General features: G+C 43.0%; 1 protein-coding gene across 1 annotated transcript in view; it reads right to left on the reverse strand.

Annotated features, from left to right (window-relative positions):
• The window catches only part of LOC143351631 (cell adhesion molecule 2-like), a 102,673-nt gene that overhangs the window by 80,565 nt on the left and 965 nt on the right, over window positions 1-21,143 (reverse strand). The window contains exon 2 of the mRNA XM_076783407.1: window positions 11,037-11,266. Coding sequence (XP_076639522.1) covers window positions 11,037-11,265 — 229 coding nt within the window. The 5' untranslated portion in view covers window position 11,266. The remainder of the gene's footprint in view (window positions 1-11,036; window positions 11,267-21,143) is intronic.

Raw genomic sequence — 21,143 nt, forward strand, 5'->3', positions numbered from 1 at the left:
TCGCGAAATCTGACGTTTACAACGCCCGACAGACAACCAAAGAATCGAGTACCGTTCAAATATATGACGAAACGTAACCGCGCGTGCCGGGTATCCACGGAATCAACGTTTCCGGTAACCGAGGTGCAAATATTAGGGGAACGTACAACGGTGAAATTTCACAATCGAAAAGATTAATGGCATTCGTGTTGGAACGTCGAGTTCACCGTTCGTAAAACATCCAGACGACGGGGATCCCTGTCGCGTATCAAAGAAACCGAGCTGCCATATCTGCGACTGGATTGTACGTTTCGCCGTGAAATATGGGAACAAGTTTCGTTTAATATAGTAAAGGGTCGCCGTTCACAGAGTAACTCGGTAGTCCTCCGATGGTAACCCATATCCCGGGGTATCGCATATCCAAGGAATCAAGTAAAAATTTTCAATAACGGGACTGCATTATCCAGACGAATGGACGGGAAACGTTGAAATTCGAAGTTCTCGGTTCGTTACACATTGTGTTACACTGTGCCTGTCGGATTCCCGAGAAAAGTCGGAATTTCTGTAACTGAACTGCCGGGGAGTTATCTAAATACACGACCGAAACTAGCTTCGCGTTCGACGCGGAAATCTGATATTCACTGCGGAATGCGGAGTTCCGCGTTCCGTAACGTGTTCGGTTACTTCGTACCTGTTGGATACCCCGAATGATCAAATCTGAATTTCTGTAACTGGCCGGCTAGCGTTACGCGGATTCGCGAAATCAAAATATCTCCTAAATCGATGGCTTTTTACCGTAAATAGGTACAATAAAAAACATGTGCCTCCATTCAAAAAAAAGGTTAATGACCCTCGAGTAACCCTTTCGACTTAACAACGTGTAAGGGCACGTCTGATGTTTCAAATCAAACAAACGTCTTTGCGTCTAAATTATAAGCTATTTTGTATGTAAAAGGACTTGCGATGTTTGAAGATAAAGTTGTCCTACCTTGCCACAGTCATTACGCGTAAAGATATCCGGGGGATAGAGGAATTCGAGGTAATGCGAGCGCATCAGGCGGGTTCACGTTCGACAGGAAATCCGAGATTTATGTTGCAACGCGAAGTTCTCCGTTAGAAACATATCCAGTCGTCGGTGTAGCTGTCGCATATCGAAGAAACCGCGTCGTCGTACCGTCGACAGGATTGCAAGCTTCAACGCGAAACGCGAGAACAAAACTCGTTTTCCCGGGCGCGAAACGAACTCTGACGTTTATAGTGGAACGCGACGTTCCCGGGTTCATAATATTCCCGTCACGGGCCATGCTCAATATTCCAAAGAAACTGCGTTAGGATTTCTATGATGGGAGTGCAAGCCTCGGCCCGACGATCCGACGACAAAACTCGTTTCTCACGGCGAAATGAACTCTGACGTTTATGGTGGAACGTCCCCGGAGTTCGCCTCGCCCCGCGATGGTCGCTGGCTTCGCGGCTGTCTCGTGAAATTTTCCGCGCTTCCAAGGAACTGCCGCGGGATTTCCGTGACGTCTGCGAGCCCGCGTTAAGGAGACAACGAAACACATGGTCGACGACGATCGCGCGTTTTGTTTACCGTTTGATATCGCCGAAGAAACGACGCTCGGACGTCGCGTTTCCGTTACCCTTTCCTTGTATTTCGACGAACGACATCGTGTAACATCAAACAACCTTTCAAACATATTGGACCCGGACCGAGAATACCTTCCTCCCCCGGGGGCCTCGTCTGCGGCCTCGAACCGCGCAAAAGGAAATGCTTTTTTGCCACGATAACCCCGTGTCTATTTGCGAAACGCATCCGGACGCGAAATTTCATCGTTGCACGATATTATAAATAAAAGTCCACGGCGCACGACAACTTGACCGCCGTTCGCTCCACGGTTCAGAATTTCACGCGAGGGGATGCTAAATCCAACCCTTCGATTCGGAAATTCGTAAAATATTTTTCTAAATAAACTCTGAATATTGTGTTAATAAATTTCTAATTTTTTTAGAGTCAAATTTATTGAAACTGAGAACTGTACATTTGATTCGAGGGTTTGTATTTTATAAATAATTTCGAGGCTAGAAAAACGACGACTTAAGCCCCCTCTAATTTGGTATGGACCGCAACGTGTTTCAATATCATCAAAATCCCCGACACCGAGGCACAAAAGTGATCGATTTGGCGCGGAACGGCCCGTAAATGAAGTAAAACAGTTGCACACCGCAACATTGACACATGACACAAACGTGACGCGTAACAAGCAGAAAGCTATAGCGGAATACAAAAACATGGGAATTTATTTGTAAGTCGCAATCGTGCCAGCAGCATCGACCATTTGAGCAACGTACAAAGAACACGATTTGGCGATAATGAATTTTTTATAATAATGAAAATTACAAGTTTCGAATGGTTTTCGGCGAGGTTGCCCCGCCGTTTACTCTAAATTCGCCGTCGTGTTTCGCGTTTGATAGTCGAGCGAAGAGAAAGTGAAACTGAGTGCGTTCGTTAGTCTAATCTAGTGCCTGGTGTTCGCTTAAAAGTTTTACTCTTGAGAGTCGGTATCGGGAATAAGAGCTCTTTCACACGAGGAACCGGAGGAGCTTTCATAATGGAAGTTGCCTCGGCGCTCGTAAGCAGAGACGGGAAAAAATTTCATTGGAACAATAAACGACCAAAAAGACCGACGATTTATTCACGGGCGCTCGTTCGATCGAACGGTTATACTTTCCAAAGATGACTTAAAAAGGTCGCGAAAAACCGAGCGTAAACCCAACGGTGGCTCTCGACCCTCCCAGCCATGTTTTAATTCGAAAGCACTTTGTAAAATATTTTCAGAAATTACACATTCTCCGAGGAATCTAAAATTCTTCGTTAGTCGCGAATGAAAACTCTACAAAATCTCAGAAAACTCGATCGATTCGCGTCGATCGATGTACTGTGTGTCCGCGAGAAGTTGGCAAGCGAAAGGAACGCGAGCCCACAGGCCCCAATCGCGCGTCCCTATTGCATGTACGGACGCACGAAACCGATTTAAAGCACAGGGTACGATCGTCGTCCGACTGTATAAATAAACCGGATATAATCAGAGACACGCGAAGTCGGTCGTCCAGTCGAAAGAACGGACGGGTTAATTAACAGACGCAAGAAGTTGCAGGAACGCATCAGGCCGGTTGTTTTTAAAGTAGATTAGACAACGATGGATAAAAGGAAGCGGCGCACCGGGGGTTTAATTAGCTTAGACGGTGGATTTTTAATTCGAACAGAAAGGGAACCGGTGCTCACCTTTTGTACGCGGAAGTTTCGCGGACGTGGCTCGGTTTCAAGAACGAGCGAAGGGACCGGAGGGGGCAGCGAGTAGCGGAGAAAAATAATAATTACTGTTCCGTACCGAAATATACATGTTTCCAATTGCGGATCGCCCGTCGCTGGCCGGTTGCTTTGATTAAGGGAAACTTTCGAGATCCTTTCAAGCCTCGCGTTTTTCCGGGGCAGAGGCGAGTCAGCAGCTACCCCCGATGCAAAACTTCCACAAGCGGCCGGCTCTTATCCCCTCCATCTTCCTCGAGCGTTGCGCTGCTTTTTTCTCTCGCTCCTCCGGCCGCTAGTTTTTCCATTATCCGACTTTATCTGTTACCGTGCGCTTCTTTAGCGGTGCGGCAGGGAGCCGCGTTACGACGACCAAGAAACTGACTACCGGAAACTGGGGAGGGGCCAGATGGAGGAAAAGGGCCAAGGAATTCCCGGGGATGAGAACGACCACTCGAACAGCACCGAAGTCCGAGACGAGGAGAAAGCTACCCCGGGAATTTTTCGGCCCCCGTCATTGGTATTAATTCAATTACGGAGCCCCGCGCGGATGGGACGCGCTTTCGTGCTTAACTCTTCCTACGGCGAGGACGCCCTCGGCCAATCCCTCCGTCTGTGTACCCTGTCTCGCCGCTGTCGTCTAAACGGAAAACGGGGGAAAATAACGAGGGACGGCGGTCTTTGTTCGAGGCCTCGAAAATGTGATTGTTTAAGCCGAACCGTCGGCTAATCCCTGCCCGTCCGACGGGTTCGTATTATTTAGCTGAAAACGGATTTGTATTTATTCGGTAGCCGCGATGGCTTCAGCGGAGTCTCGACGACCGCTAATGACTTCGGTTACGAAAGATTCACGGTCGTAACGAACGATAATTGCGAATTTAACGGACTTTTTCCGGGGCGTCGAATTACTCGGACCTCGCGCGATTTCGTCGATGGAACGATCGAGGGGATGAAACTCGCCCTCAAAATAGGGGAGGATCGTTGGGGAATATGGGAAAAGCGTAGCTGGACGGATTTTCTATTTTTAAACAAATTTTGTTCACCGGGTCTTGGAACTCTGAGACTTCGTATCATTTTTGACAATTTTTGTTCGAGAGATCGAACGTTAACGATGCGAACAATCGGACGGAATTTTGTAACTTTGACGTTCGGTGTCTTTGATAGGAGACTCGTGGTTCGCGACAATTAGTTTCCGAACGGAATTCTGTAAATTTAAAGCCAACGGGAAAAATACGATGTTGCGGCGTTTGATCCCGAACAGGTCGTATCGCGCGGAATTGACGAAACTGCGCTTCTCATCCCCACCATCGGGCACACTGCGTTCAGGCCACTCCCTCAGGGATCTACTCTGTTGTCGAGCTGTACACGATCGTTGTTTCCAAGCCAACAATCGAATTCGCTCGAAAAATGTATCGTTTTGCAACGGTCTCGACCAACCACCGCCTTTGATCGAAGAACTTATCTCGAGATCATTTTTAATCCACGTTTTCACAGAACGAAAATTACACATCAAATTCACTTTTACAGTAACTCTGAATATACTTTTATTTTTCATACCGAACGTGTATTTTTATGCAACAGAATGTGAAACGCGAAAATTCGAGAAATAAATTAGCATTTGTATAATTAGAAAAATGTTATCAAAGTTAACAACATCGCGAATGAAGAATGCATTTTATAATTGCCGAAGCGAAACGCATAAAAGATACGCGAAAGGGAATTATTTGTCGGAACCAATGTAAAGGTACATCTGTTTTCTCATACGCTTCCGAAGAGTGGAATAAATGATATAGTCATAAACATAATTAAAAACAACGCTATCCTAGCATTAATATAAAAATTTTCTACTTGGACGTAAACAAGTTCTATGGACTATGATCCAAGATCAATCAAGATCACATTATCGATACCTCAGCAACCGAATATCTTGGAAAATATCACAGTGGGACATCGATTACCCAAACGTCGACTAACGACCGATTATCGAAGCACAAAACGAGACATATGTGTACAGCATTACAGGCCCTATACTAACACTGTTTACACTTTGAAAGCTCTATCCGTCATACGTGAGCAAATTTACTAATCTCTAGGATACGTTATGTCTACGATTCGAGTGTCCCAGATCGGTGTCTCGTAAGTATCAGACAGTAACACGCACAGTTAAAATCGAACGTTTCGTTAACACAACGATCGACAAAAGGAAAACAACGGTCGCTGAAATTTGTAGAAAAATTAACGAGTCGACAGGAGGGGGGAAAAAAATAAAATTTATACACATTCGATCTCTTTGATAAGACTCGATAGATTTCAGAATCTCGATTCAAAACTATCACGGATACCTTTTGTCACGGACTGTTCGATGAAGTTATTAGGGCGAAATATTCAATAACATTCAATGGACGCAATCTACAAATTCTGTCCGAAATTATTCACACACGGGTTTTAGCATTACACGCCAAATCGATCATTTTCCGTACTCGTGATCGGGGATTTTGATGAAATTGAATTATGCCGTAGTCCGCGTGAAATTAGGGGGCTGTGTAAGTCATCGTTCGCTGATTTCAGAGTCGACTGTGGAAATATATTTTCTGCAAAATTATAAACCTCGTTACGTCTCTCTTCCAGCTTCATCGACTTTGTAATAAATTCTCCTTCAACAGATTCCGCGAACCTTTCTCTCTAAAATAATTAACCTCCGATCGTTTCATAAATAATATATCGATGAGCTATTTAAGGTTGCGGTACGCCCCGTTCGGAGTAACTAACCGAACGAGGTCGGTTTCAACGAGATGTACAATGGAAATCGACAGGTCTCATAATCGTTTTAACGATGTCATTCATACCTCTAGAACAATTTTAGCGAGCCTCTCTATAGCAGTCGAAGCAAGGAATGTACCCCGGAATTATCGATTCCATGTAATAAAACGCTTTAACGCGAATACATTCTGTTTCCATTTTATTATCCTTTTATTCACCCAGAGTTTCGGGGTAATAAACCAAGTAGTCGTGGGATCTTTACCGACCATTCTGGTCTTTTTCAGGCTCCGTGTTTCACTTGCCGACGACGCTCTTTCTACGCGACGATCATTCCCGTTTCCTCTTTGATCATCCGTAAAACGAAAGTGACATCGGTGAGGGGGAACGAGGATTCAAAAATTTCTCGTAAAAATACAGTGTGAATTCCTTACGTAACCGTTATCGAGGAATATTTGTTAGCAAGACGACTCGTAACAGGGAATATTCGAACGTAAGAAAAATTCGACGTCCCCCCAGCAGCATCCGCCAGCTCGGACGATACTCGAGCGGATCGATCGGAATGGTACACCCTGTACGCTGGCAAACTTTCGGCGCAAATAAGGTCATAAAGGGTAGCCGCGAATACGGTTAGGGGAGCGCCTTAACGCGCCCCGTAGCCTCTAAACACAACTCACAATTTAACCGCGAATAATAGGAAAGTAAAGTCCAATCTCGCGGGGAAAAGTTATTCCTGGAAAATCGTTGGGGAAGCCGCGGGATCGGTACGTTTATGCGGAACGCGTCGCTCGCGCAAACGTTTTCGCGTTAGCCTTACATAATCAGAAAATAAGAGGCGTCGTCGCCCGTGGTCGGTCGCCGTGGGGGGTTTTTCAAGGAGGACGGACGAGAAGAAACTTCCCTTATTAAATTGATTGCACAGCCCCGGGTACGGAATAAAATTAGCCCTGGGTATCGCGATTAAAGTTGCCCGGAGCTAAATCAACGGACGCTCCCGGTGGTGGCCGGCCAGGAAGCGTCTCCTCGGCCCCTCCCCCACACACGGGGATGGCGTCGTAGGCGCGCGATTGTTTCAGCGGCGCGGAGCGTCGCAAATATAGGAAGCTACGGATGCATCGATGTCGTCTGTAATTTACGTGCAATGCGAAAACTTCTGCAGCCACCGTTATTTCCACCCTACGCCGTCCCCGTCCCCTCCACCCACGGTCGTTCCGTTTTCCCTGGTGCTTCTTGTTCTCCGCATTCGCCCCTCCGCCCCTCTACCACGCGAGAAGAGACGCGGAAGACGAGAGAGCCAAACAGAGACTGGCTAAAAGGGAGGGTGGTTGAGAGAGACGGTGACAAAGGGTAGCTGGAACGAAGGGGGGCAGAAAGCACGATGACGTGTCTCTATATTAAGATCTTGAAAATGTGATTGCTCGAGCAGACCTTTTTCCCCGGCATTGGTGACACCGCGGTACTCCCCCGCGGTAACGATTAACCGCTTAATGTCGTCCTTTTCGATTCCGTGATCGTCGCGCGGGCAGAGACGTCTCCTTAATGAAATGAAGCCCGGCGATAAAAAGGGCGCACGCCACCCTGAATACGCACGCTGCCCGCCCCATTGGTCGCTGGGTGCCCGAAGAATGCTCTTCCCCGGTTAATTGCGTTCTGGAAACGATGCTCTTGCTCGGGGTCGTACCCCACCCACCCCCCATCCCTCCCTCCGACCAACCGGGTTACGTTGATGCGCGTCTTTAAAACGACTCCGCGTTTCAATCCGCGCGCCCGGCACACGGTAATTACTGTAACCGTTCCCCCGTGGTTGTTCCCGGCGACGATTTAAGGCCGTCGCGCACTTAGCGACACGACAAATGAACAGCGGCCCACCCGGCACCGCGTCACGTCGCATTGCATACACGACCGCGATTTATGCTCCTGTTTAAATACAACTTTCTCTCGTTGTCAAGAGTCGCCATACGCTCGCACAATTTTATTTACTTATTTATTTGTTCACTGTAAGGCACAACCCTAGCAGGGCTTTAGATGTCAGTCGAGTACTTGCAAGAGAGTCAAAAACGTAGCCCTCTGGTGGCTACACGGGCAGAAACCCCATTGATTTACGACGATTTTAGTCCATCATGCGTGAATTACAAAATTACACATGATACGTCAAAAATGTCAGCAAATACAGAAATATTGGCAGTCTGTAGTGCTTTGAGATAAAAGTGTGAGTAAACCTGAGGGATCTCAAAGAAGCGTAAAACTTTGTACGAGAAATTTAAGTCCGGAAATAGCTCACATCTTTAACCCCTTGCCTTGCAATGTATTTTCAGACCGTTTAATCGTTTCTAAATAAAACTAATTTAATCTTTAATCAAATTCCTAATCTAGTTCCAAATATAGTATCTAAATATTTTAAGCAAAGTCCAGGACACTCGTAATCCGGAACAACTCTATTTTCATGCTCGCTTTATTGGAAATTGGGAATCTAATTGGCGCAGTGATGATATCCTTCCGAGAAAAGTTTAAAGCAGGAATAACCGTCTTGTCTCGTGCGTTTCAAAAATACTACGCGTGTATATTTGCTTTCTATTTCTGAGATAACAGAAATCCAATTCGCGTCCGAACGACGAAAGCTAGTTACGAGTCGACGATCGCGATTAAATTATTTCGTTACCGAAGGCGAAATTAATTCGTAAATGCTCTGCACCGAAAATTTGTTCACATTCGAAATCCAAACTAAAGGCCGAACGTCTCTTTCGTAATGACTGAAAACGTTATTTCTTTGCCTTGTGAAATCGATGGCTCTAACTCGTTCGAGCAATGTCCCGTCCACGAGTCGAGTAGCATGCAGCATGCTTTTACGGCCAATATTCCGTAGATACATTTGGCTGAATCAGAGTTTCAAATGTCCAGACCGAGTTTCACGGATTTTGAAACTTGGATGTGAATGTTAACTGGACGGACCAAAGTTTTCTACGCCCGCTAAACTCTTTCGAAGCTGTATACAATGACGAAGGAACACGTCCAATTACTAAAATAATAGACATTGCAGCTGTTTGTAAAATTCACTCACGAATTCGTCAACGTTTGAGAATAGTTTTCGATGGATTAACAAAATTAAGCATCGTCGTTTAAATAATGGAGCGTTTCGATAAGTTTTTACTACTAGAACACGATTATTCATTTTAATTTCAAGGGATGTTATGGATGTTTTAGGGCACTGCTCCTAATTTGAGACGTAATGCCTATTACGCGTTTATTACATTAACAGTATTAATTGACGGCCTTTTAAGCGATGATCAATAATGTTATTCAATTGAATGATAACTGATTGCTGTCGTTAATGTAACTGCGAATAAGCTACTTCGTTGAGCATATATGCATGTATATGTATATTAATCAGATGCCACGATTACATAATCGTGTACATCGAACAAATGTTGTACAGGAAGATTATCGGTTGCATCGTTCGAGTCCTTTGCGATTAAAATTAATTACACAATCTGAATGTTATTATATTACATATAGCAAAATACACATTAATGAATAGTAAATATGCCTAATGATCCGTTGCAATTACCCCTGTAATTAATGTTTCAAGTATAACACTTCTTAACCAAACAAAACTTCCTTTTCGTAAAATCTATTTTTGCTCCCTCTGTTTTGTGAGGGATTTCGAGTTTTGTTTATTCTGCCATGTAAAAGCTTTCGGCAGAAAACAGATGGACTTTTTAGTCTACCTTAACGCGAGAGGGAAAATATTAAAATTTAATTCAAACCTGTCGACTTAAATTCGGGGTCCAGCCTAAGTAAATGAAAAATACTGTTCCTTTTTGTACTTTCTTCGATTAACGTTTTCTTACACATCGAGTGATTCTAATTTTAGTTGGAGCTCCTCCTCTTAATTACATTAATTAAAATATTTTTACTAGTACTCCACTTTTCATTTCGACATTGCCTTATTATTTATTTTGCATTCGAAACGTTGGAATTAAGTTTACCTTTTATTTAATTCCCTCCCTCTTGCGTCAAGGCTGTTGAATAATCCTCTTTTTGCATTGAAACATTTATCAATTGTAATGTAAGAGTTATGTAGGCATAAATGAAACGAGTGGCTCCGACATAAGGGGTGGATTTTCCATTAATCCTTAGACGACCACCAGTATATTTTACGCACGATACGCAATGGCGGCTATAACGAATCCCGATGAAAAATGTCGTGTGCTAAAAGTCTTCCCGACAAATATTAATATTAATGTGCTTATTAGTAAAGCGTGATAAACGCTAAAAAATGGATTATCTACAAAATAACGGGACCTCTCACAGCTCGATTGAGAAATAGCAGAGATACTACGCTCTTTTAGAGGGATCCAACGAACATTCGTGGAAAATATTTTCATAAAAGTCAACGTCCGGCAATTTCCAACGTATAAGTGTGCGCCTTTAATGTCCCGATTTCGATAACATTAGCTTTTGATGCCAGCTGGCCGCGAGAACGTTGTTATTCACCGAAGCTTGTCTCGCGGGTTGGAAAAACGGATTCAATTTCAAAATGGATATCGCAACCTTTCCGTCGATGGCGGATCGTAAGCTTTCGAATAGCTACGAGTAGCAACCTTTTCGCCGACGGCCACTCGCGTATACCAACTATATGTAATTTGTTTGTCGTTCCATAACCGTTGATCGTTATCAAACACATATCGATGGAAAATCGAGTAAAGAACGACCGATGGTAAATATTTTCTATCGAGAAAAGGCTGGTCCAGGGGGGTGGAACCTTTCGCCACTCAAAGGCCAAACGACGAGTCACTGGATTCCTCTACAGGTTAATATTTTCCAGAATTGCGGAGTAATTCATTTCGAAAATAGTCGACTCGATCGTGCTTGTGCACGGATCGATAAAAAAAAAAAGTAACAGAGATAAAATTATCCTCTAGGTGAATTAAACGTCAAAACAAAAAGTATTTTTTACGTAAGAAGCTGTACAATTTTCGAAAGTCGTACTTACTGGATGCAGAAAGAAGGAGCAACAACGCCTGGAAATTGTTCGGAAGTTGAAAGTTGTTTTTAGGAAGTCCAGGGAATCGAGACCACCCCTCTATCGCTGAGCTGATCGATTCAAAGATGGCAGGACGAACCTCGGAGATGAGCAGCGTGCTATCTAGGCGTGCTACCGCACCGGTTCCTGGCGATAACGTTCGTTCCCTCCAGTATTTTCGCGAAGAAAACACGGGCATACTGTACATTCGAAAAAAACATATGTTATTCGAAGGAAGTTACGTTAAAAAAATGCATAAAGATGAAGAATTTTTCAATTTCGAACGAGATTGAAAAAGCTAAAATTGCGATTATGTGTGACGCGTCTTTTATTTCCCAGGAAATCGTTTCTAAAGACGTATATTTACAGATTAAAATAAACCACCGTGTGTAATATTTATTTATTCAACGTATTTATTACGGGAAGTGTAAACGATCGGACACTGAAACGTAAAAACAAACAAAACGAGTACAAAAGGATCGAGGCGCGGGTTGAAACGCTGTTAATTAACCTCGACATATTGACAAATAAAAGAATTAATTAATAGAACTTTCATGAAAATTTTTAAACACTTTGATTTATGTCCGATGTTTATCGACACGCTGTCGACGGATTTGCCTTTTACCGTGCAGAAATTGCACGGTTAATATTTATATACAAATATTGTAAACAAGTTTAAAAGCGATAAGAATATTTTAATAGGAAATTATTCCTGTATACAGGGTGTTCGGCCACCGCTGGGAAAAATTTTAATGGTGGATTCTAGAGGCCAAAATAAGACGAAAATCAAGAATACCAATTTGTTGATGAAGGCTTCGTTAAACAGTTATTAACGTTTAAAGTTCCGACCGTACTGAATTTTTTTCTCGAAATTGCGCAAGATTTCGGGGGTATGTCTATTCACCAAACATGATTGAAATTGATCCCCGCAACCGAAAATAATTTTTTCAGAATTAATTAAAAATTTTTTTTTCGTCGAAAAATTTAGGCACCTACCCCCTGTCGATTTTTCTTAAAAATTAGTTTTTCATTTTTAGTAATTTTGTTTGACGCCCCACAGAAAAAAGTTTCATTGAAATATATTCACAATTGTAGGAGTTATGGCTGTTTGAAAATTGGACCATTTCTATGGGGTTTTCCTCATTTTGCGGGGTCAAGGACCAACTTTTCGAATATTTTTACGATTTGTACATATTCTCCATCAAAATACGCGTAGTTTGCTTTTTTAAACATTAAAATCGTCCAATCTGTTCAGAAGTTATGACGTTTTAAAGATTCGCATGAAAATTCAGTGATACATATCGACGCTATGGTCAGACATGAAATTTTCAGTGATGAATTTTTTTCTCGAAACTGAGTAGGATTTCGGGGGTATGTCTGTTGACCAAAAATGCTTGCAATTGATCCCTGCAACTAAAAATAATTTTTCCAAGACGATTCGAAAGTCTTTTTTTTCACCCAAAATTTTCAGCACTTACTCGAATTTTTTTCTCGAAAGTGGGTAGGATTTTTCCCAGGGGTGGCCGAACACCCTGTATACGAAGCATGCACAATATTCGACCAGTCGAAGTATTAATGAAACGTTGCTTCCATTAAGAGAACGCGTTTTAAATCTTATATGATACTTTGAAGACTAAGGATTATACTCCGAATAGATCGACTTTCGTTACACAAGTGAAATTCGTGGCTTTTAAATAGATCGGGGGTCGATAAACTGCCGCTCGAAAGCCACGTATGATCCGTCAGACATTTATTAATGTACGGCTCGCGAGGTAAGAATGAGTTTTAATTCAATTTCACGCCAGAATCACGAAAGCCGATAACGACGTCGCGACAAAAAGTTTACTATCGAAGTTGAATCTTTGATGAAGTTCACAAATTCTATCCTTGGAGGCTTTTAACGAGTATGGTGGGCGAGTCTAATATTTTTTAAACGTAAAAATCCGTCTCAGAAAATTCTTGGCAATGCTTTAAATAATAATCGAAGTTCTTGGATTTATTTTATTTGAGAAATCATCTGTTGTCATTGAAAGATGTTAGAAATCAAGAGTCCTAGATTTACTTTCTTTACCATCTAATTCTGATAATTAATTCTTTTAGGCCCTTAGTGAATACTAGTGGCAACGTGTTAAATAAGCCAATCGCTGGTTCGTGGTACACAGAAGAATTATTCGTAAATTCCCAGGACTTGGTTTCCCTTGTATAAATCCATCAAATTAACGTTCAAAGAAGGGAAACTCTCCGAAGCAGGGAAATTTTCGAAACGCAACCGACCGGACTGAGAATCGATCGAAAGTAGATCGCGGCGAAGTCGAAGTTAAAGAAACTGGAATATTATTGCAGGTCTCGACCGCAAAAAGAATCCTTTACTTTCGTAACATCGCCGCGAACTTAGAATATTTTGTCTCGTTATCCCAGTATTCCATTAATGACTTACCGATTCGGTCGTATCGACGTCATTTTCAATAAAACAACGGGAAACGTAGAAAGATAACACACGCGTTCGACCAGCGCGTGTTTCACCGGCTACAGAGATTATGGTTTTGGCGGATGAAGGTATTCTGAGCGTACGTTTGGTGCTAAATTGCCACCAAATAATAATATTCGCCCTAAACATCGTCGAAGGAATAAATTTTTTTTCGAAGTTCGTCGTGAACGCCATGTGACGAAGAAACTAGTCGCAACTAAATTTTTCCATTCATTTTATTTTGAGATTAAACAATTGTACACCCGTGTCTAGCTCAAAATTGGCATCAAACGTTAGCATTCGTCCTAAACACCGTCGATGGGGTGAATATTTTCCGCGAAGGTTCGTCGTAGGCGGCATTTTACGCGGAAAAAAATCGCGTGGCCGGCGAGGGGTTAATAAATTCGCGAAATCCATCGGCGTGACACGCAAACGAGCCATTTCGCGGATGAGCGGCGACCGTCTAAAATATTTCCCGGAGTTCCTTTTCCGCGCCTTTGAATCTCCGCCGCCTCGTTATCGTTATCAGGCTTACAGCTCCGCTCAAGCTCCCGCGGCCGGCGTCTTCCTTCTGATCAAAGAAACGAGGCGTAGAATGCGAGAGGTCGTGTTACATCGAGTATTAAGGAAAACAAGCCCCTGCGAAGGGAGAGGGACCGAGTAGTCCTTTGAACTTGGAAATGAGAACGGCCCTCTACGGACCCGTGATAAAGCAGCGAAGAAAGAAGCAGGTTTCCGAGCGCGAGGCGCCGTTTACGCCTTGATTAACGGGACTGCCGTGATCAAAGTGTGATCAACAACGGGGAAGAAGGTGAAATCGGAATGAAAAGCGACCAAGCGACGGGAGTTTACTGTTTCGACGCTGTGCTACCGCGTTTAGAAACAAACGCGCCTGGATAAATATTATGCAACTTCGCGAATGCAAAATATCTCGCTGGAAAACGCCTTCAAACACTTTCCCGGGCGGTTCTCGAAAAAAAGAAAAAACGTTTTCTTATTCTTCTTTTCTACGGTCTCTTTAGCAGATTGCTGGCGTTTATGCCTCCTTTCGAAAACCTTGGTCCAATTTCGACCGCCATATCGGTTTCTCTCGTGATGTAGCGGTCCTTGTTAACACACCTATTCGTGCAATTCGTTTCCAAACAATTTATCTTCTCGTACCGGAAATAGTCCGACCGCTGGAATCTCTGAATAACTTCGCATCGCACTTGAAAATGTCAAGCTCCATTTTCTTATGTATCCCACTGCTTTAACTTTGTCCCTTTCAACGCGCATTCCTAGGATTCCTTTCCTTCTTTGAGACGCGTTGGGCGTTGTTTTATTGCCTCCCATTCCCCGCAACTCATCCCTCCTGCGTTTAGCATCGTTACGTCCACCTTGTTTTTCTAGACGAGTTCCGTTATTTAATCTCGATATCGTCGTAGTTTCGGGTATTTTCGTTTTTCTTCCGTTTCGTCGATGGAATTTTCGAACGATGAAACCAAGATGGCGGGGGTGCTTCGTAGAACAAGCGTAAAGAACCCACAGAGAGATGCTGGCAAATACGATGTCAAATTTTCGAGGCACAGCCTGCGTCAGACTTACTTTTCCGTATAACCCGGATGATTTCTGTCCTATTCTTGCAGCCGATATTGTATTTCGCGATATCGAAGTCGAATGTGAGACATATTCGCCAGATGGCAAGGAACAGCTAAAATTCCAAGTTCCCCGATACTCGTCGCAAATAAATGAATACAAATTTCTGTTCCCGCTTCCAAGCGAAGAAATATAACGAAAGGTTTTAGTCAAACAATCCGTTCGAAATAATTTGTCTATAGGCCCTGAATTCCATCGTGATAGCTCTTCAGTTTCCACGGATATATCCGGAAGATATGATAGAAAAATATCAGAATTTCAATCTTCGGTGGAACGATACTATCTCGCTTCGACCTAAATACCGGTGTAGCCGACGGTGGACGGTCATCCCTTAAAACGGTCGTCCCGCCGCCCCTCTGCCTCCCTTTGGAAAACCCTTTGGCCCGTTCGTGACGAATATCGAGGCGAACGATGCATTCCTCGTGGCCATCTACGCCGAAGATCTCGTTTCGCCTTCTCTGTGCGATACGAGAAACACCGAGGGTACCGCAAGGCAAATTCCGAAACACGATCGCGAGTCTCGGCGCAAGGACCTACTCCACGGGCGGGAGACGTTACCCGATACAACTCAAGCGGATCCTCGTGACGCTAAGGAATCCCAAGGATCCGCAAACGTCGAACACGAGCCTCGTGCATCTCGACGGCACTCCAGGTACGGTCATTGATCAGCGTCAGTCGGGTAAATCTTGATTTCGGAGCCCCCGTCACGGTACGCATGGTCAACGAGCCCGATTCAATAGAGTACTCGGTCATTAAAGTACCATTAGCCACCGGTTGTCCGTCAACGAAAATTAATGCTGTAAATTCAGCCAGTTTGGAAACGGGGGCAGGTCCTTCGGACAGTTTTTCACCGAGCCCCGTCTTCCGACGTCCCGGGGTATCGCGTCAGCTTCCGGGCGAAATCTACGCTCGCCGGGCGAAAGTTGCGAATTATAGCCCCGGGTACCACGCGAAATTTATCGACGACCTTACCGCGCGACACGGGCATACGGGATCTCGAACGATGTTCGCGGGCACGGATCGCGAAAAACACGTCGGGGGACCGGCAGTGGTTGCACGTGGCGTAACGCGAAATCGATATCGGGCTAACCCCCTCCCCTCGACACCACCCCGCCAGCGAATCGATCACTTCTTGCGCTCGATGTCAGGGATTTTTGTGAAATTGAAATATGATGTAGTCCGCGGAAAAATTGGGGGGTCTTTATGTCATCGTTTTCGCGGTTTCGAATTTGGTTGGAAAATGCAACGCGATCTTTACCATTTTCGTCCGAGGGTAAGTAATAACGAGAGGAGTGAATTTTTTTACACCGCCAGACATTTTTCCCGTCATCGGGGAGGAGTTGCCTTTGGGAGTCAATTTTTATTTGGCTAGAAAGTCATTCTTATAAGGCAAAGGAATTTCGAATCAAAATAATTTAAAAATCGTGCTTGAAAGACCCTCGATGCCATTTATAGCAAATCGATGTGAGGAATTTTTGTGAAATTGAAATATGACGTAGTCCGCGGAAAATTGGGGGGTCTTTATGTCATCGTTTTCGCGGTTTCGAATTTGGTTGGAAAATGCAACGCGATCTTTACCATTTTCGTCCGAGGGTAAGTAATAACGAGAGGAGTGAATTTTTTTACACCGCCAGACATTTTTCCCGTCATCGGGGAGGAGTTGCCTTTGGGAGTCAATTTTTATTTGGCTAGAAAGTCATTCTTATAAGGCAAAGGAATTTCGAATCAAAATAATTTAAAAATCGTGCTTGAAAGACCCTCGATGCCATTTATAGCAAATCGATGTGAGGAATTTTTGTGAAATTGAAATATGACGTAGTCCGCGGAAAATTGGAGGGTCTTTATGTCATCGTTTTCGCGGTTTCGAATTTGGTTGGAAAATGCAACGCGATCTTTACCATTTTCGTCCGAGGGTAAGTAATAACGAGAGTGAATTTTTTTACACCGCCAGACATTTTTCCCGTCATCGGGAAAGAGTTACCTTTGAGAGTCAATTTTCATTTGGCTAGAAAGTCATTCTTATAAGGCAAAGGAATTTCGAATCAAAATAATTTAAAAATCGTTCTTGAAAGACCCTCGATGCCATTTATAGCAAATCGATGTGAGGAATTTTTGTGGAATTGAAATATGACGTAGTCCGCGGAAAATTGGGGGGGTCTTTATGTCATCGTTTTCGCGGTTTCGAATTTGGTTGGAAAATGCAACGCGATCTTTACCATTTTCGTCCGAGGGTAAGTAATAACGAGAGTGAATTTTTTTACACCGCCAGACATTTTTCCCGTCATCGGGAAGGAGTTGCCTTTGGGAGTCAATTTTTATTTGGCTAGAAAGTCATTCTTATAAGGCAAAGGAATTTCGAATCAAAATAATTTAAAAATCGTGCTTGAAAGACCCTCGATGCCATTTATAGCAAATCGATGTGAGGAATTTTTGTGAAATTGAAATATGACGTAGTCCACGGAAAATTGGAGGGTCTTTATGTCATCGTTTTCGCGGTTTCGAATTTGGTTGGAAAATGCAACGCGATCTTTACCATTTTCGTCCGAGGGTAAGTAATAACGAGAGGAGTGAATTTTTTTGCACCGCCACCATTAATCCAACCGACTTCCGACATTTTTCTCGTCATCGGGAAGGAGTTGCCTTTGGGAGTCAATTTTTATTTAGCTAGGAAGTCGTTCTTGTAAGGCGAACAAATTTCGAATCGAAATGGTGACTTTTAAAAATCGTGCTTAGTAGCCATTTATAGCAAATCGATCACTTCCTGCGATCGATGTGAGGGATTTTTGTGAAATTGAAATATGATGTAGTCCACAGAAAATTAGGAGGTGTCTATGTCATCTCTTTCGTGGTTTCGAATTTGGTTGGAGAATACAACACGATCTTTATCATTTCTGTCCGAGGATAAGTAATAACGAGACGTCGGAATGAATTTTTTTGCTCCGACACCATTAATCCTACCGACTTCCGACTTTTTTCTCGTCATCTGGAAGGGGTAGCCTTTAGGATTCAATTTTCATTTGGCTAGAAAGTCATTCTTGTAAGGCGAACAAATTTCGAGTCTGAATAGTGACTTAAAAATGAAATTATGCTTTGGAAACCTCGTGAAACATGATGTAATCTTTCTATCGTCAATTTCAAATTTTACTTCTTCTATTTGAGTAAGAAACAACGAGCTGTTCAAGTGAATTTTTCGTTCTGTAAACGTTTTGTTTCTTTCCTGCAGAAATAATTAAAGAATTGAAAGATAATTGGTATTCGTAGGTTTGTCCGAAAATTTGCAAAGAAAGCGATAGCGGTTGCCAGATGGCAAGATAAACGGAACAGTTGCAAATCGAGGACGGAGCCATGTCAGCTCCAAATCCTAAACATGGTCGTTAATTACCAGGGAAGACAAAGTCATTAGCGGAAGATTTCTACCGTAATGATGAGATAAGTAGTTTGACCTTCTTCGCCTGAACTATTTTGTACATCTACTAAACTTGTTTCCCTGACAGTGTGGACGCGATCTACGTCCTCAATTACCCGTTTTCTAGATCTGAACATTGGGATTAATGGAGTCCCCCTTATAGACTAATGATATATTCTCTGGTAAAAGAGAATTTAGCTCGAGAGGGCAATCTTTCTTCGCGAGGAAAGAACAAATAGCGACTCGGTACGGTTAACAGTTTCGGAGATAAAAACTTATTCGCATCGTTTTTATTCGAGCGGACGAAAATTGCAAAATTCAACGTGTACTTCATAAACAAATTCAGGCTCAATTGAATTATGACCGAAACGCGCCCTAATTTTACGTGGGCTAAGATGAAAGCACTAAGTGACTCTTTCATCCACCTGCGTAGTTAAGATTGTATTAACCCTTTGAGAAAGATTTGCATGTACTAGACAACATACTTTTACGAGTTTGGGCACAGGAAATTCTTTGAAAACGTAATAAATTAGTAAATATTGATTTTCTTAATACGGATGCAACAGTTCATTGCAATTAAAATAAATTGCATTATGCTGTATTACAATATAAAGTACAATCGTAGGACAAAATAATAGTAATCTTTATCTTTCCCGTCAATTTTCAACGAGTATCGACTACTGGTGCAATTGCCTTACATCATATTTCAATTTCACACAAAACCCCTCAAATTGAGCGTATAAAGTGATCGATTTGGAGGGAATGACTCGCCAAGTACTTCTTTTTCGGTGTACCCGTCGCTTCACAATACCAAAACTACTTTTTCCATCCCCCTCGACGACAGTAAAAAAAGTAGCAACTTTTTAACAGCAGGAATACATAGGAAAAATGTTCTCTGCTATTGTTGGTGCAATTACCTTACGTAACGAGATGATGACTGAAACCCGAAGACTATCGCGACGAGATTGTTTCAACAAATGACAAAACAAACCTCCCTGGGTAAAACTAATTTTGTCTCGTAACAAGATTCAGCCAAGTCTGAAGTCACAATTCGAGATTCACGAATGGCTGTTCAGCCATAGAAGAAGCAACTCTTAATTAATTAGACGAGGAGGCAGGGACTGCTGTGGGCTAAAAAGCGTGCAGAGTGGACCGGGGAAAATGCACTTTTTAGTGCACGTGACAGTGATCGAAATTCGCGAGAAAAAGTCTCGAACGAAAACCAACCAAGTGCCACGATCGAACGTCCTCGAAAGACAATATCTCAGAGCCGCATTTTCATACGTGGGAATCCCTTAGTGTCGAAGCTAAAAGTCTCGTGTCGTGAATGGAGGAATGTTTGCCCTAATCGCGAAGCAATTATTCGGTCGTGTCACACATCAAAGTTTACACAGAAGTATTTTCGAGAGAAGAGGTTAAGTTGTTTGGACTGGTCTACGGACTCGTCCTATTTTAATCCCGTAGAAAATCTGTGGGGTATTTGTGAGGCCAGAGTAAGTACTTAAAACGGATTACACCGAGAGAAAAACGATCGGAGCAGTAATTCGGGTGTGGTTTCCGGGACACGGGAAATCTTGGGAATTTGTTGAAAGTTAATCGATTATCCGACTGCCAATAGCATTGATACATAAGAGACAATATAAATAATTTAAAATTATAAATAAAACTTATATTTAGACAATCGTAAACTATAATTAAAATTTGTCTTACTACTTATTTTAACGAAGAAACTCGAAAGACAGAGCTCTCTTGTTTACTAAAATATTATTTAAAATACCACAACGAACATCGGATAGTGGCTAATAAATTCTGGTACAGTACGATGTAAGGGTAGAATTTTTCAGAAAATGTTCTACAAGCGGGTGCAATTACTTCGAATCGTGTTTCAATTTCCTCGAAATCCCTGGGATCGATCGCAAAGGAGATCGATTTGGCATGGAATGACCCGCGGGAGACTTCTTTTCCGGTAGTCCCGTCACTTTTATCGTCTTGCTCCGATTTGTCTCGGCGCGATAACGAGGACGCAGGTCGGACGGCCGCGACTCGCTTCGTCGCTCCGTCACCGGGGAAAATTCGCGACCAGGACCAACGTTTTCTATCGACCACCGTTCTTTTCTTATCGGGCATCGTCGCCAGCGAGTAAATTGTGTCCGGTTACGCGCCGTCGACCCTATACCGGGCGCTCCGTTTTAACCCTGAATCGCACAGCTGCACGTGAGCTTTACGCGCATATGCGTCGGAAACACGTGACTCGATTATCTAATTCATGGACGCTTTACTGGAAAAATTTACCCCGATAATTCTCAATCCGTTTCTCTCGCCAGTCTTTTGCAATTGGAATACGTAGGGTCAACGAAATTGCCTGTCCCCAATCGCGTTGAGGATACATTAAATTTTGGAGAAATATATATACAGGGAAATGCCATAATAATGGGAAACAACAAGTATCTAGGACTAGGGCTCATTTGGAAACTTACGTAAGTTATCGTACGGTGCAGGTAATTTATTATCTCAGTTCACCGTCATTTTATAGAATTAGAAACGTGTAGATAATTTCTCTTACGAACTA

This window comes from Colletes latitarsis, chromosome 2 (genome assembly GCF_051014445.1).
Source record: "Colletes latitarsis isolate SP2378_abdomen chromosome 2, iyColLati1, whole genome shotgun sequence".
In the NCBI taxonomy this organism is placed as follows: Eukaryota; Metazoa; Arthropoda; class Insecta; order Hymenoptera; family Colletidae; genus Colletes; species Colletes latitarsis.